This window comes from Rhododendron vialii, chromosome 6a (assembly GCF_030253575.1).
Source record: "Rhododendron vialii isolate Sample 1 chromosome 6a, ASM3025357v1".
Taxonomy (NCBI): Eukaryota; Viridiplantae; Streptophyta; class Magnoliopsida; order Ericales; family Ericaceae; genus Rhododendron; species Rhododendron vialii.
This window is the reverse complement of record NC_080562.1, coordinates 28,990,670-29,006,750: the sequence shown is the minus strand read 5'-3', so window position 1 is coordinate 29,006,750 and position 16,081 is coordinate 28,990,670. Positions and strand designations below refer to the sequence as shown.

Sequence of the window (16,081 nt, the reverse complement as noted above, 5' to 3'; positions counted from 1 at the left end):
TGTTGGGAAAAAATTCGGCAATATTAGAATTAATTCCAAATAACAATTCCATCGATATTTGCATAATCACAGATTACAATGAAAGAGAAATACAAACGGGATTTTCTGAATCTGAACCGAGTCCTGTGTGATACCACAGTCTCCTTAAGAAAAATTCGCCGCCTACCGAGGGTGTTGTAGGATCTATCGATGTCTTCCTCCCAGAGTTGGCTCGATTAAACCACAACCCGTCGCCTTGGCGAACTGACTACCGCCCGTCTCTCTCTCTCTCTCTCTCTCTCTCTCTCTCTCTCTCTCTCTCTCTCTCTCTCTCTCTCTCTCTCAAAGTACGAATATCAGAACTTGTTAGGATTGTTGTGAATTTGCTGGTGTGTGTCCCAAATTGAGATCCACCAATCTATAGCCAAAGGAGAGATCCTCACAAATGTTGGAATTGAATGGACCCATTGAATATGCGAAACCCCCAAATTGATATCAGTCATCAAAGGGAGGAATAATACTACCATCAAGGTGGAGGGGTTACAAGAGTTATAGCCACACACATCAATACGTCTATTGATTGTGATGTGTCCGGATACACTGAACCATGGACCGGTTGCCTTGGGAGACCCTCCAGAAGTCCTGGTTTCATTCATCCGAAATTTCATAAATTTTCAACAATCCCCCTTATGAATGAAATTGGCAGACATACTAACACGGAGTGCAAAGCTGGCCTAAGAGAGAGACAACGGATAATCCTTGCATAGGATAGGTGGCATTTGGCCTGGAACCTTCCCTTGTGAACCAATCGGGTTTACTGGCAGACCAGTATGCGATTCCGCTTTGAACTATTTCGCCGTAGATGTAAAGCGAGACATTACTATTGGGTTCATTTTGGCCATGAAACCCCCTTCCTGGATCTGCAAGTATTTTCTTGAGAATTTTTCACAATTCTCAAAGAAGCGGCCCCACTTCATACTAACATAGGTGACCTTCCTATAAAGGGTATCCTGTTATACCCCGCCTAGCAACCCAATGCATAGGTGTCATTAAAAGCAACGCTTAACCTCTTCCCGTTTGTAGGTATCACTGTTCTACACCATAGGAATGCGCAGGAGACCAAGTCTCCTCAGTGATCGTTCTCTGGTACTCACGAAAGATAGTCTCATTGAACCTAGATTTTAGGATCTCCAGTCAGCTAGGTTGGCTACCCCCACGGTAACCATAAGCGTAGTGGCTTTAGCCCCATCCCTTTCGATGCTTGCTTAATTAGCTATCGGCTTAACTCTTTGGTTAGCGGATCCAGAATATTGTCATTTGACCTTACATAGTCAATAACGACAACCCCACTTGAGAGTAGTTGCCTAATGGTATTATGTCTACGTCGAATATGTCTAGACTTACCATTATACATATTAGTCTGTGCCTTACCAATTGCAAATTGACTGTCGCAATGGATACTAATTGCTGGCACAGGTTTCGGCCGTCTTGGAATATCCTCCAGAAACTGGCGTAGCCACTTGGCCTCTTTGATTCCATCGTAGAATGTGCTATACACGTCTGTTTCGAAGATTTCCAGGAAACTACTATACCACCAAGTATAAAAATATATCCACTTTTGGATTTCGAGTCCATATGATATCTAGTTCACATCACAATACCCTTCTAGTATTGCTGGATATCTAGTGTAGTGCAACCCCAGATCACGAGTATACTTCAAATAATGTAGAACCCTGACTATTGCCTTCCAGTGATCATGTTGTAGATTACTCATGTATTTGCTCAGTCTGCCAACTGAATAGGATATATCGGCCTTGTACAACTCATCAAGTACATTAGGCTGTCAATTATTTGAGAATACTCCAATTGAGAGAGAGAGAGAGAGAGAGAGAGAGAATCTAACCTTTTCTAAGTAGAACAAAGCCTATCCTTGAAACAATCTATGAGAATCAGTAGGTTTTTCTTTTTTGCTTTTCTCGGGTGTTTGCCATAGTCAAGATGGGAAGAAAACCGTTTATGTATGTGGATGTGGAACAGTTATTGAATGTGGAGTGAATTTTGTGTGGCTTAAATTTACCATCCTATCCTAGGCAGTTAGTATGCGGAAAGCTCTGACAAAGTAAGTACTGTTATGTTTGGGGACAAAAGTGAAAATCACTTTTGTGACTACTTCAAAAATAGGTCACACCAAAAGCTCTCTCTCTCTCTCTCTCTCTCTCTCTCTCTCGTGGGTATTCAGTGAATTGTTGAAAAAAAATTCAAATTTTCCTGCAAAAATTGTATTATTTTTACATCCTCGTTTTGCGGACCGAACAAACATTATGGGACGGAGAGAGTAGAATAGATTATATTTAAAATTAGGTATATAAATAATAAATTTTTTAAAACTCGAGGTCGGGGCTGGGCCCAAACATAGCTCTGCCCATGAATACAAATTTGTTTCATTTTTCTATCGTATTTTCCTCGATGGCTAGCTAAAACTAAATTTCAGAGTGTTTGAGCTACGCCCTAAGAGTTTACTTTTTTGCTCTTAATCACCTTGTTTTTATATTATATGGTTTTTTTTGGGTAACTTAGCTTGAAATTAAAAAAGGTTAACCGAATGTACAGCCTACAAAGAGCATACCCCAGGAGGAAAAGAAAAGAAGATTGAAAAAAATTCGATAATCTATGCACAACCTGCATAGAGAGTAAGGTAGAGTAAGTAATATAACAAAAGTGTCATGTGTGTAGAGATCATACCCCCGTTGCACTATTCATCTAAGCGGAAGGATAGTATAACGGGGTATGATAAGTAGTGATACGAGTATTAAGAATATGAAAGCGAACTACTGCCTGACACATCTCGCCAGGGTAGGAAATAAATCAATAGTCGCGGTCAGAAATAACCAAATGATAACCATCACTGAGGACTAGCAGCAATAAAGCAAATCGGCAACAACATAGGCTGAACAGTTACTACAAAGGAACAAGGCACCAAGAAGAGGTTCGAACCAGAAATGACGGCATCCGACAGGGGGCCCTACCCTGCACACCATGCCCATTCCATCCGGCCTAATACTCCCTCATCCAAGCCTAAGGTTCGCCAAAACAACCACTCACAACCAACTACCAACAACCACAGACTCCAGAGATGAGATAAACAATCCAACACTAATATTCCAACCTAACCCAGAAAACAATCATAATACCCACTTCTAAAGAACAACTACTACAGAGGGAAAGGCACCGAGAAGAGGCTCGAACTGGAGATGATGGCATCCGACAAGGTTACCCTCTCAAGCACCCTGCACACCACGCCCATTCCATCCAGACTACTACACGCTCAACCTAATCCCCTAGGCTCGCTAAAACAAGAAGCGGGACAGCTCAAGAACCAATAACAACGCATAACCACCGAAAGGCCACTCAAACCGCAAGTGAGACCAAGCTGCCCATTTCAATCAAAGCACAACCCCAATCTAATCAATGACAGCTCGCCAAGTTGCCCCTTTCAATCAGAGCAATACCTCAACCTAATCAAAGACAACTTGAGAAGAAACCCCTTTCAATCAGCGCATAACCACCAATCTAGTCGAACATAACCTCTGGCTCACCACACTACACTAAGAACTAGGCCAGTGAAACAAAGAAACTTGGAATATGAACAAGCTCAGCATAAATGCTAAAGCCAAAGCCCCAACATTGGGCAAAACCAACCTACAGCATATCGCATTGAGCCCCAAAATTGGGCAATTGAAATACGGCACCAATTGCCAATAGCGTAATCCAATAGCTTAACATGAATATAGCATCCAGTTGCAGATTTCATGACAAAACCAAATTGAATGCCAAACTCAGATTTGCAAGGAATTGGGCAGAGAGGAGCCATAAGTTGTCCTCCGATTCCCAAATTATGGTACGACCTACGCACACCAGATTGTAGTACGCCTGCGCGCACCCATTCTGGCGAAATCTAGCTAACACAGGAATAAGTAAATAAATCCAACAGAGTAACCCAATCTCAGTCCAATCAGATGACTGCCCATTCGAGTTTCTCAGTATGGATCTACAAGCCTAAAGAGATATACGTGCCCCTGGAATGGACCAGCGAGCTGAAGCTCCACCACCCCATCCACGGCTGTGAACTCTTGCAATCAGCTATACAAGGCTTCGACCATGGCTGGCCGTGAGCAATTTTTGAGCACAAAGCTCCAATCTGGAGTGAACCGGAAAAGACTATCCTTCGAATCTGGGTCAGATATAGCTTCAATCTCAGTCCAGGCTATCCCATAGCAGATTTCTAATTCTCGGTTTCAGGTGGATGAATCCACTCGGAACCATGGTAACGGACCCCACAAGGCCGAGCAAAAGGTGTTACCTCCACTCGATTATCCACATCGTGAGCAACCAGAGTTGAGATTACCTCTGAATTTGAAGTGAACGGAATTTATTGTGAAGACCCAAATTTGGGTCATATGTAGCTTCAATCGCTAGATGAACTGACCAAACTGAGCTGGGTAGCCCTCCTCCGATTTGACCCTGTGTACCACCGGAGAAAAGGCATGGGGTTTTGAACTACACAGGATCTGACGAAACCCAGCAGCTAGGAGCTCTTGTGAAACCCAGCAGCTCTTGTGTCTTCTCCGTGGTTGAAAATGACCCAAGGCTGTGGAATTGATCGTACCACCATACCGCCAAGCATCGATCCTCCCTAATGTGGATCGGTTCATGGGTGGGCTCATGGATCTCATGTGTTGGGTTTCTTGGAAACCCAGACAAGAACCAGTTCAACTGAACCTTGTGGATGATTGAAAAGATCCATTAAAGGTAGAAAAAACGGAAATTATGAATATATGCAGGTTAATTGGTTGGTATTGGCTTGATCAGAGCAAAATTACCTCTAGAACAGCCCCAAAACAAGGATTTCCTAGCAGGGAGTGCATTCTCTCTCTATTCTAGAGAGAGAAGCTCTCAACGTTGCCCAGCTTTTATCTTATATGGTTTTATTTCACTAATCACTTTTCATTCATTCGGTTTGTAATTGGGTACTTTCAAAGTTTGATAAGAAAAGAACGAAAAACAAGAGAAAGAAAGTCAGCCAAAAGGAGGAATTAAATCTGCATTCATTATCTCAGGTAAATTGGTCGAAACTCCTGAATCTTGTACTCGCCAAGCAGCAAGCACTGATCTGTACCTAATTTACTATTTTACTCTCAAGGTGAAATCCGTGTGCTTTCTAATACTATCCACTAGGCAGTTGATCGAGGCTTGCTTTTTGATTACATAGTGGTACCCATTAAGCTAATGCTACACTCATCGGTTTCAATTAATGCGAACTAAGAACGAGTGATCACAAAGGTCCCACGCCCGCAGAACAAGCGTCCGGATATCAGTGAGGTTGATTAGTATGTGGATTACGATCGTATCTAACATCTTTGAATTGGATCTTTATAGTTCCAATGCGCTAGTGCCGAACTTGAACTCGCCGACTGAACTAAAAATACCCCCGCAAGGAAAAGTGAAACCACCTATTGTTACACTAAGCCTTCAATGCGTTACCTAAACATGACAATAAGATACCAGAATGTTGTTTCACTTTGAACATAAACTGAATGTAATTGGAAAAAGTTTGAAAAAGCTTCGCAATCCACAAAAGATTTTGTAATTCGCATCGTTCACTTTCAAAGTCATCGTAACAAGCCCTATATAACCAAACACCATTTGGGAGATAAATTACTCTAATGTTTGTGTTCTTTAGTATCACACATGAAGCAGGAGGTGAAATGGAGTTATATGAAGAAATTGATAGAGATTTTCAAAGTAAATAAGTCGTCATTCTACATTTGTAAATTTTCTTGTTTCCTTAGAATGCTTATTTTCCTCTTTGTGAGCTTTGTCCCACATTGATTAGTTGATAGAAGTTGGAATAGTATCTATTAGGGAGCACGATGAAATAATGATCTAGCTGGTGCAGACTGCACCAGTTTGGTGTGACTAGGTGGTGCTGACGTGGATGCACCAATTCGGTGTGACTGGTTGATTGAGGCCGTGGGATCTGATCCAATGGTTAGGATAGATCGGGTGCATACCCCATTCATAATGGGTGCGTTGTGGCTTATAAATAGACCACTACTTGCCCGAATTTGGGACACACAAATGCCAAAATTCTCCCACATCTCTCTGTGTTTTTTCCTAGCATTCCAGCAAATATTCTGTCCATTTTCGTTAATGCAAATGGAAAGAACTTCGAGTTTGAGTTTCGATTTATCTTGAAGGCAGATTTGTTGTAAGCCTTTGCATACCGTTTGGTGGGGACAAATACTGTTTTTAGGAAAATGACATAGTCGTGACTTGAAATGTATTTCAGTATTTGTGGAGATTTTGCCATCCTTTTTTTACAATAGGAATCTCAGTCTCTTCTATTTTGGCAGCAAGAGAAACAAGCCACAACAAACTTAATTTGCATCATCGATCCAAGCTTTGTCTTTCTACGATTAGTACACAAAAACTTAGTCAGCAATGCAATAAAACACATAGCCTGAAAGGAAAGGAACTTATTATCCAAGTAGCTTATGGACAGGTATTCACACAGAGGTCCTACATTGAAATAGGCATGAACCATTAGTAAGACAACTAATATCTGTCCTAGAAACAGCAGCCACATTAATCGAAACTGGAAGAAATTTTTGAGTGCGTTTTAACATAAAGATGGATAATACGTACAAAAGAAAAAGCAAGTCCAATTTAGGCACATAAATATGGGATAAAGAAAGGAATAGGAAGATAAACATAATTATCATAATTTGGATATATCAACCTTTGCCCACTCAAAACTCTAGAGCAGATGGGGAGATTTAACTATCAATCTTCAATTGGGTTATTCCTTTCAGGGCTGCAGTATCTGAAAAAGTCCAACAACAATAATATGTTAATATCAGATAAAGAGTTGGAAATTTTCACAAAAAAAGGATAAAGAGTTGGAAAAAACCTACAGTGTATTTGCTTTTATTAATTTAGTGGTGATTATACAATTCCTACTTACCACATTGGTTATTGTCCTCAACAAGTGTTAGTTGGCCTTTCTTCCTCCAATCCATGGATGGTAGATGGCATTGCCCTACTGTCACATTTTCATATATATATCTATATAAAGGAAGACACTTCAGTGAACTAGACATGGCTCTTGTATCTATACACTATTTGGACTAGACATGCATGGCACTTTTTGCGAGGTCGGCAAACTGATTGGCTCCTAGCTAAGGCTTGTTTAAGGCCTTTGTGTGTGCGTACGTGTAATTTTATTTTTTTTTGGAGATTCTTTATCCTGCTGGCCTTGAATATGTCGTAAAATCCTCCTTGTCACCCACGACGAGTCATCTATTGCATGTGCCTCTCATAGATCGCCTCTTCCTGAAGAGAGTGAAATGCAGCTCGAGAAGCCAATGTCTTAATAATGAATAGCAAAGCAAGGCTGATGTGGAACCCATTGGTTTTGGTAAGAGCTAGGATTGATAACCTGTGAGTGCGGTGGTACTCTGATTTCTGCGTCGGGCCTGGGCTTTATATAGAGCGTGAAACTTTTGTCAAAATCCAACAGTGCTACTTGCACATATTTTTGTGCACATATCATGCACATACATTTTTGTGGAGCCCATATCGGGATCTCACAAAATAATCCGAACCACTCATCTTTTTTAAAATATTTTTTGAGGGTTCCTGTAAAAAATCAGCTCCAACGGATATTGGTAAGAGCTTTCTCAGAAATCGTAGGGCAAAACAGAATGATTTGCCCTACGATTTCTGAGAAAGCCCTTACCGATATCCGTTAGAGTTGATTTTTTACGGGAACCCTCCAAAAAATATTTTAAAAAAAATGAGCAGTTTAGATCATTTTGTGGAACCCCGATATGGGCCCTACAAAATATATGTGCATGATATGTGCACAAAAATCTTTGTGGGAATCATTACTGTGTCCTAATACATACTAGGCTAGTAGCTAGTCCACTAAGTTTAATTTGTTTTCAAAGTCAAGATTCCTGAGTGCCTTAGTAAATTGATCAGTTTCGGACTCAACAGAGTAATATTGCTTGATAGAATTTTATTAGGCTACTCCTTTGAAATTGTGAAAATATTCGTTTCAGTCCTTATTAGTATACTTCATGGGTGAAGTTCTGAATTAATCTATCAATTAACTACGCCAATCGGTTACTGAGGGGTTTCATGTTTTACTGTTCGGATCGGATTGCTTTCAACTTCCTGTTTCGCTTATCAATGAACAATGCTAAACTGATCAAGACAATTACTCGATTATTCGATACTTAATTAGCGTTATCAACACATGACAAAAATGACATCAGAAGCTTGGAAATAAGTGAAAACTAGCTTTGGATGGCTAATACTGAACATCAAGTGTAACATATATTTATCTTGTTTCGATTGTTGGTACCGGATGAGGTTCATTAAAGGACAAGAAAATATGCCAAAACGGTGATAATATTCTGATAGAATTTACATACGAAGACTTTATGCATTCATGGGAAACAAAATGCCCATCATCCTACATTTTATCATTACCATGTCAAATTTATTAACAAGCTTTTGAACTACCTGTGGCCACTAATTTGGTTACTCCGAAGAGAGCCATATTTAGTATATGCCAAAGGTATCTGTAATAACTCTGTACATCATCGGATACATTTTCTAGAGTTTCAGAAATCTGAGGTCAAGCTAAAAGTGTTATTCGTAGAAATGACTCTTCTTTCACCAATGAACTTGTAAAAATGGGATACGTTCTGCGTTATGTGTTCAAAATGTATGCACTGCTCCCACAGAGAGCTATGAATTTGAAACATTATCATCTGTCAAGCTGCTGGAAATTGCTTGCGTAGAGATATCTAACCATTCTACTAGGAATATGAATCTATATGAAGTATAAGAGAGAATTGTCATTGTAAGTCATTGCCTTCTGAAAGGACTTTTTATGTAGCAAACTGAAAGGATATTTTCATGAAATAAGGTTCATTCTTCACAAAAAAATAAAAAATACTTAAAAGAAAGGAAAAATTAATAGGACAGTATGAATATCTATAAGAAGCAGCCAAAGAAATTATGCAGCATCAGTTAAAAGGAAAATTTTTAAGCCACGAGATATTTTACGGCCAATCACCCCGCAATCAATTAGAGATGCATGTTTACGGTCACTTATAAGCTATCATGTTTGGAGATGTTATAACCTAGGTAAAGGTGGATTGCTCTACGCCCTTATAAGCTATCATCACCAGTGACCTAATACATAGATTCAATGGCTTAGTAAGAAATGCAGGCAATGTCGACTCAACTGAAAACGTGGATGGTTTATACCTAGTAATGGTCGCACTTCAAGTCTGATCAATTTTCCATCTCCAAGAAGAGTCTTGGACGCATGCAACTGAGTAAGAACCTCATTCATCGCCGGTCGATTTCTAACACGTTCTTTTGAGCAGGCAATCCCAACATTAAGTAGAGAAATCAAGATCTCTCGAATCTTGTGACTTCTAGCAAAACTTTGACTCCAACCATTGTTGATGCTTGAGCTTGCCTGCCCCTGTTCTCTTTGTTGAAGCAGTGTTGGATCAACAATGCTCTCTACTTGTTCAGGTAGAGCTATCTTAGCAAAGTTGTGGATAGTCATACCATCAGTAAACATACTATCAGTAGGTCTCTTGGCTGTAAACATCTCTAGAATGAGGATTCCGTAACTATACACATCACCGGATGTTGACACTTCATTTCCCATGCCATACTCTACAATTTACAGGGTGAAAAAATGCAATTACGATTTCGTAGAAATCTGGATATTTGAGTATGGTCTAGATTTTCGAAAGTAAAGGAAAGCCAAAAAGTGCTAGGAAGTACATTTACCTGGAGCCGCGTAACCAACAGACCCCCTTATGCCAATGGAACTTGATTGATTTGCAGAAGAAGTACATTTAGTATCTCGAAAGAATCTTGCTTGCCCAAAATCAGCTACATGTGCAACCATTTCTTCATCTAGAAGAATGTTGCTTGGCTTCAAATCACAGTGAACAATTGGTTATGAGATATGATGGTGGAGATAATCAAGTGCAGAAGCGACATCAATTGCAATGTTTAATCTCTGAAGAAGATTTAAATTTCTTGACTTATTACACAACCCACGTCCATTCTCATTTGGATGCAACCACTCCTCTAGGCTTCCATTGACCATGAATTCATATACTAGAGCTTTGAAATCATTTCCTTGATAGTCAATACTTGAACATACTGTAAGCACCCTTACAAGATTTCGGTGTTTGATTTTCTTCAAGGCCTTACACTCAGTTGTGAAACTCCTGGAAGCTCCAGCAACTTAAAGGTTTAGTACCTTAATTGCAACAACTTTCCCTCCCTGATCAAGAATTCCTCTATACACCGAACCAAAGCCACCGACGCCAATCAAATTTACTGGAGAGAACCCATTGGTAGCTTTAAGTAGACTTTGGTAGGATAGATCCAAAAACGAGTTCCCTAATAATCTGAAAGTTGATACATTTGTTCTCTTTCTAAACAAACAGCGGTAGAGGAAACAAAACATCAGACTTGGTCCTAGAAGGCCACAAACTATCGAGATTATTAAATTCATGGTAAGAGAAGAATATCCTCTCTTTCCAAACCCTCTGGAGCTGCAACTTTGCAGCTCCAATTCAGCTATACCTCCACAGAGCTTATCGTTTCCCTTGACAGAAATCGCACTTGCATTCCTATATATGCCTATTTCTGGTACCACACCTTCAAAATCATTGAATGACAGATTTAATTTACGCAAGAAAACAAAGCCATCGAAATAGTCAGGGATTTGTCCCGAGAAATTGTTTTGAGAAATATCGAATTCCTCAACTCCTCTCAAATTACTTAAAGACAGAGGAAGGATTCCCGAGAATTTGTTTCCCTTCATATATAGAAATCTCAGTTCTACGCAGCTACCAAACTTCTTGGAATTTCACCAGATAACATGTTCTCAGAACAATATAGGTCCTCGAGATTTTTTAAATTTCCAATCTCCATCGGAAGAGAGCCAATCAAATTGTTTTGAGAAATATCCAAATACAATAATGATGAGAGACTCATAACCTCTCTGGGTAGGGTGCCCATAAGATTGTTTCCATGAAGTCTTAGTTCCACCAACATTTGGCATTTCCCCAGACTTGAAGGGATGCTTCCATGAAGATCGTTTCCAAACAGCCTAAGAGTTATTAGCCTAGTTAAATTTCCAACAAACGACGGGATGTCCCCGTAGAATTTGTTACTGGATAGACCCAATAACTCCAGATTTTGAAGCTTTCCAATATCAGCAGGAATTTGACCTGTCAAACGGTTGTCGTCTAGACGAATAATGTAGAGACCCATAATTATTTTCTCAAATTTTAAATGTTTAATAAGTATTTGGATTATCAAAGTGTGTATAACAATGTGGATATGAGTTGGGTCAATGTGAGATGACTTGTAAGTTGTGGGAGTTGACGTGATACAATAGGAGTGAAAGGGTGAAAGTGTTATTTGTGCTATATAAGTAAAAAAAAAAAAAAGGGGGAGCAGGAGATTATTTTTTTCTCCTTTCCTTTCCTTTCTTTTCTTCTTCTCCGGCGTCTCTCTCGGCTCTCACCTCTCTCACCTTCTCTCTTCGGTTTCATCGACCACGAGTGAGACTTTTGAAAAGTCCCAAGTACTAAAGTTGTTCTACGCGACGAGAGCTTCCTATCCATCGAAGAAAATTCACGATCGGAGCACTTCGAAGTTTCCTCCATGTTCGGGCTTGCTTCTAACCCTCGAGGTAGGGATCTCCTACCTTTCTTTACATGTTTAAGTGTTGGATGGATGTACGAGAATCAAGTTTGATCATCTATTTTGAGTCTTGAATAAATCTTGTATGCTGAAAATTTCGTGGGTTCTGCTAATCTGTCTTTTTGGAGCCTTTCTGCTAGGAATTAATTTTTGGTGCCTTCATAACAGTTAAAGTACGTTTCAATACGAAGATTTCGGTACCAAGATCATGAAAAACCGATAATCACACAATTAGTTATGAATTTTTGAATACCGGCTGTTTCCTGGATACCCGAACCTGTGCGTGGCTGTCTTCTTTTAATTTTCTGGGCATGATGAACATTTTGGGTGGCTTTGGGTCTTTTACAGGAGGTGCATATTTAAGTTAAGAAGAGATTGGCGTTGGAATCAATTAATTTGGTTAAGTATACAATTTTTGGTGAATTTCTAAAGCTGGGTTGGTTGATAGGTGCGAAAATGGTTGCGAAACTGTTTTTCTTTTGATTGTTGGGTTAATCTCCTCTCGTTTCTGAACCTGGGATTTTTACTGAGTGTAGGGTTTGTCGTGGTGCAGCTTTTGGCTTTGGTTTCACTATTTTTGGGTTTAAGATGAAAGAGTTATGATTTTTCAATCAATTTTACTTATTCCCGCGTAGAATCTGACAGCACTGGCGGACTTAGGTAAAATGGCCATAACTCCTAGCTCGGGACTCGAAAGGACACACCGTTTGTTTTGGTAGAAACTAGACACATAGAGCTTTCCAACGATACATCCCATGCATCATGGGTATGTCCGAACGATAACAGATTTGCATCCAAAGTTGACCTAAATTCTGCCTTTGTACCAGTTTTTACTGTTATGTTGGAGCTATAATTGAAAGGCCGTAGTTAAGTTACCCGAACTCCGTTTTTGATGTATGATCTATGGATTCAAAGGAGAAGCCTACTTTTCAATGGTTTAAATGTCGTTCTTAAATTTATGTTATTTGATCGGATATAGTCAGAACTTCAAGTGTGAATGATTAATTTCACCTATTGGATATGTGGGGATATGATGAGTTGATCTAGATGATTAATTATTGGGATATGAGAATTAGTGAGCATAAGGGTTAAAATACTTGTAAACGATTGGAATAGAAAATGGATTAGATGGATGATATGATCGATGATAAATTAAGTTGTAGAATGTTTGACGCGATGTGTAAATTATTCGATGTCTTTCCATGAGATTGAGTCTTTGGGCTTGCGGGATACTTGCAGTGAGTTAAACAGGATTTGGTGAATCACTTGGCATGAGTGCATGGTTGTTAAGCACTGATGGGTACTACAAAGATGAGGATCTTTATAAGTATTTGCAAATTAGACTCTTAATGGAGATGTCACAAAGGGGGTCCATTAGGTGGTAATATGAGATGTGAATCGAAAGGATTTTAGTGGACGCACGGGGGTCCTTAAAGCCCGGAACTGAATGAAAGGATTTTAGTGGACGCACGGGGGTCCTAAAAGCCCGGAATTGAATCGAAAGGATTTTAGTGGACGCACGGGGGTCCTAAAAATCCGGAATTGATCAAAAGGATTTTAGTGGACGCACGGGGGTCCTAAAAGCCCGGAATTGATCCAAAGGATTTTAGTGGACGCACGGGGGTCCTAAAAGCCCGGAATTGATCAAAAGGATTTTAGCGGACGCACGGGGGTCCTAAAAATCCGGAATTGATCAAAAGGATTTTAGGGGACGCACGGGGGTCCTAAAAGCCCGGAATTGATCCAAAGGATTTTAGTGGACGCACGGGGGTCTTAAAAGCCCGGAATTGAATCAAAAGGATTTTAGTGGATGCACGGGGGTCCTAAAAGCCTGGAATTGATATTGAATCAAAAAGATTTTAGTGGACGCACGGGGGTCTTAAAAGCCCGGAATTGATTCAAAGGATTTTAGTGGACGCACGGGGGTCCTAAAAGCCCGGAATTGAATCAAAAGGATTTTAGTGGACGCACGGGGGTCCCAAAAGCCCGGAATTGAACGAAAGGATTTTAGTGGACGCACGGGGGTCCCTAGTGCCCGGAAGGGCACAAGAAAGCCACGGATCTACCGAAAGGTGTGATGCCGAAATGAACATAGGACGCATGGGGTCCTTAGTGCCCGGAAATAAAATCGAAACGCGTGACATGGTGAAACGGAGAATCTTGTTATTATTTATGATCAACTAAGATTGAAAATGTCAGTTTGAGTTGGTAACGTGGAACGTCTAATGTGTCAATACATGCTTTCTTTTATTTTTCCCTTTAGACCGCCAAATCCTTGTGGCTTGTTCTCCTGATGTGTGATGGGCAGTTCTGTGTGAATGTATAAGTGGTACCTCATGGTGTGATGCATTGTGAGAGTTTCATGTATGGTATTTGCTTGTCAGACTTATAAGGGAAATCTTAATGTGGAGGAGTTTTGCTAGATGTTGAGATTTGAAGTTTGATTTGGGATTGACGGATGAGTTTTCCTTGTTGTTGAGGTGCGGTATTGTTCGACTTGTCATTGCTTACCTTATGTTCTAGCTCTACATGCCTAGTGTGTATATTTTTGGTGAGAGGTTGGTTGGTTGTATGAGAAAAGAAAGTGAAAACATTTTGTTAAAGAACTCAGACTAATCTTTAGGTCTTTGAAATGGAAATGAAAGTGCAGGGATTGGGTTAGGTAATGCCGTAGCGGTAAGCTGAGATTTTTAAGAATATTGGTGTGTGTGTGGGTGAGAGTGTTGGTGTTTGAGAAATGGAGTTAAATATTTTCCAGCGTGAGTATGACATTTTGAGCTTCACATTTGACAAAACAAGTACGTTTTTGGAAAATGTTTTCCCTTGTGATCTGTCTTCACTTCTGCATGCAATTTAGGTATGGACATCTCTACGAGCTAGTGTAGCTCACCCTATCCTTTCAGGTACTCGTCATGGCACTTAGCTTGGATTGCATGGAGTGCATATTGAGACGTCTCTTGGGAGCTTCATTGGAATCATTAAGGAGGTGTTTTATCATCTAGTCAAATTCATGTTGTGTACTTTACTCACAATTGAAGGTTGTATCTTTTGGTTAGAACATATGTAAAGCTAGGTATAAACTCCTCTCTTTGATTATTGTGAAGCCCTTTTTATGGAATACGTTTGGGAGACTTTATGTAAAAAAAAAAAAAAATTTAGAGAGAAGAAGAAGAAGAGACTGTGATTCTTTGTTTGGATTGGCTTGACATTTAATGGTAAATATAGTTGAGGAAAAAGATTTTTTGTTTATAGAAAATATATTATTATTTTAGTTGAAAATCGAGGGCGTGACAACTTGGTATCAGAGCATAGGTTTAGAATACCTCGGGACCGTGGGGAGGCACTTAGTCTTATGGGTCTAGCAGTTGCATTGGGGCATGAATGGTGTGTGTGTACTTGAATAGCTTTCACCTGTTTATGTGGCATTGCAATTGCATTTGTGTAGGGCTATATAGACTTGTTGACTTGTGTTGAGATCGATAAAATGGATAGAAATTGTGTAAGATGTTACGAGACTGAAATGAACTTGATTACTTTTGGACTTCCTAGAACCATGAGTTGGGTATGTGTGAGCCTTCTAGATCTTGTGCGATGTGATGGTTGATGGTAGTTTACTAGTTTCTCTTCTCTAACTGTTGTAGTAGTTGGAAATTGCATGTTTTAAGAATATGCATATTTGTGGAAAGTTATCGATTGAAGTTTGCTCTATGTATTTGCTTATATTTTGCACCATTATGTTTGGTGTCTATTTGGTGTTGTCCTAAGTGGTAAAACTTGAATTGATAGTGTATCCAATGTGTGCATGATAAGTGATATGTTGACTGCTATGTGAAACTCATTTTTCTTGGACTTGAGGATCTACTTCCGGATATTCAGTTTGAAGTGCGGCTGGCCACCGCGACTTCAAGATTGAATACCTAGAATAGAAGCTTTTTGAACAAGATAAAAGAAAATGATTTACCTTCTGCCGTGGAACTGGATAAGGATAGATCATGTGACGCTATAGTTAAAGATTTGTATCCCTTTGACGATTTTATACTTTTAAACGTGGAACCATTCTGTTGTGAAGACTATGCATGTCTAAGTCCCTCTGCTTACTAGTCTTCTGTAAGTAAGTGTCTTTGTATCCTATTGAGAATTAAGAACAGTGAAACAAAATGATTAAATCCTTTAAAATTGCCATACTTTCCTTCATGAGATTGAGTTGGTATATGTGTTCCTGAAATTTGGCGATGCAATGACATGGTTTGATGATGTAATTTGATTAATAAGAACTCGTGTG

The 16,081-nt window shown here is 39.7% G+C and overlaps 1 protein-coding gene and 1 long non-coding RNA gene across 2 annotated transcripts in view; one reads left to right on the top strand and one right to left on the bottom strand.

The window, feature by feature from the left end:
- Positions 1-335: 335 nt before the first annotated feature.
- LOC131328596 (receptor kinase-like protein Xa21) overlaps positions 336-16,081 on the bottom strand; it is a 33,033-nt gene continuing 17,287 nt past the window's right edge. Inside the window, exons 2-12 of the mRNA XM_058361522.1 lie at positions 9,322-9,744; positions 8,569-8,661; positions 6,417-6,558; positions 5,542-5,663; positions 4,313-4,386; positions 4,067-4,210; positions 3,679-3,934; positions 3,082-3,145; positions 1,384-1,565; positions 785-899; positions 336-621 (exon numbers count right to left, since the gene is read on the bottom strand). Of these exons, the coding sequence (XP_058217505.1) occupies positions 336-621; positions 785-899; positions 1,384-1,565; positions 3,082-3,145; positions 3,679-3,934; positions 4,067-4,210; positions 4,313-4,386; positions 5,542-5,663; positions 6,417-6,558; positions 8,569-8,661; positions 9,322-9,744 (1,901 nt within the window). The remainder of the gene's footprint in view (positions 622-784; positions 900-1,383; positions 1,566-3,081; positions 3,146-3,678; positions 3,935-4,066; positions 4,211-4,312; positions 4,387-5,541; positions 5,664-6,416; positions 6,559-8,568; positions 8,662-9,321; positions 9,745-16,081) is intronic.
- Positions 11,546-15,035, top strand: LOC131330111 (uncharacterized). The gene is made up of 2 exons (XR_009200966.1): positions 11,546-11,788; positions 14,703-15,035. It is a non-coding gene; the product is annotated as an uncharacterized LOC131330111 (long non-coding RNA).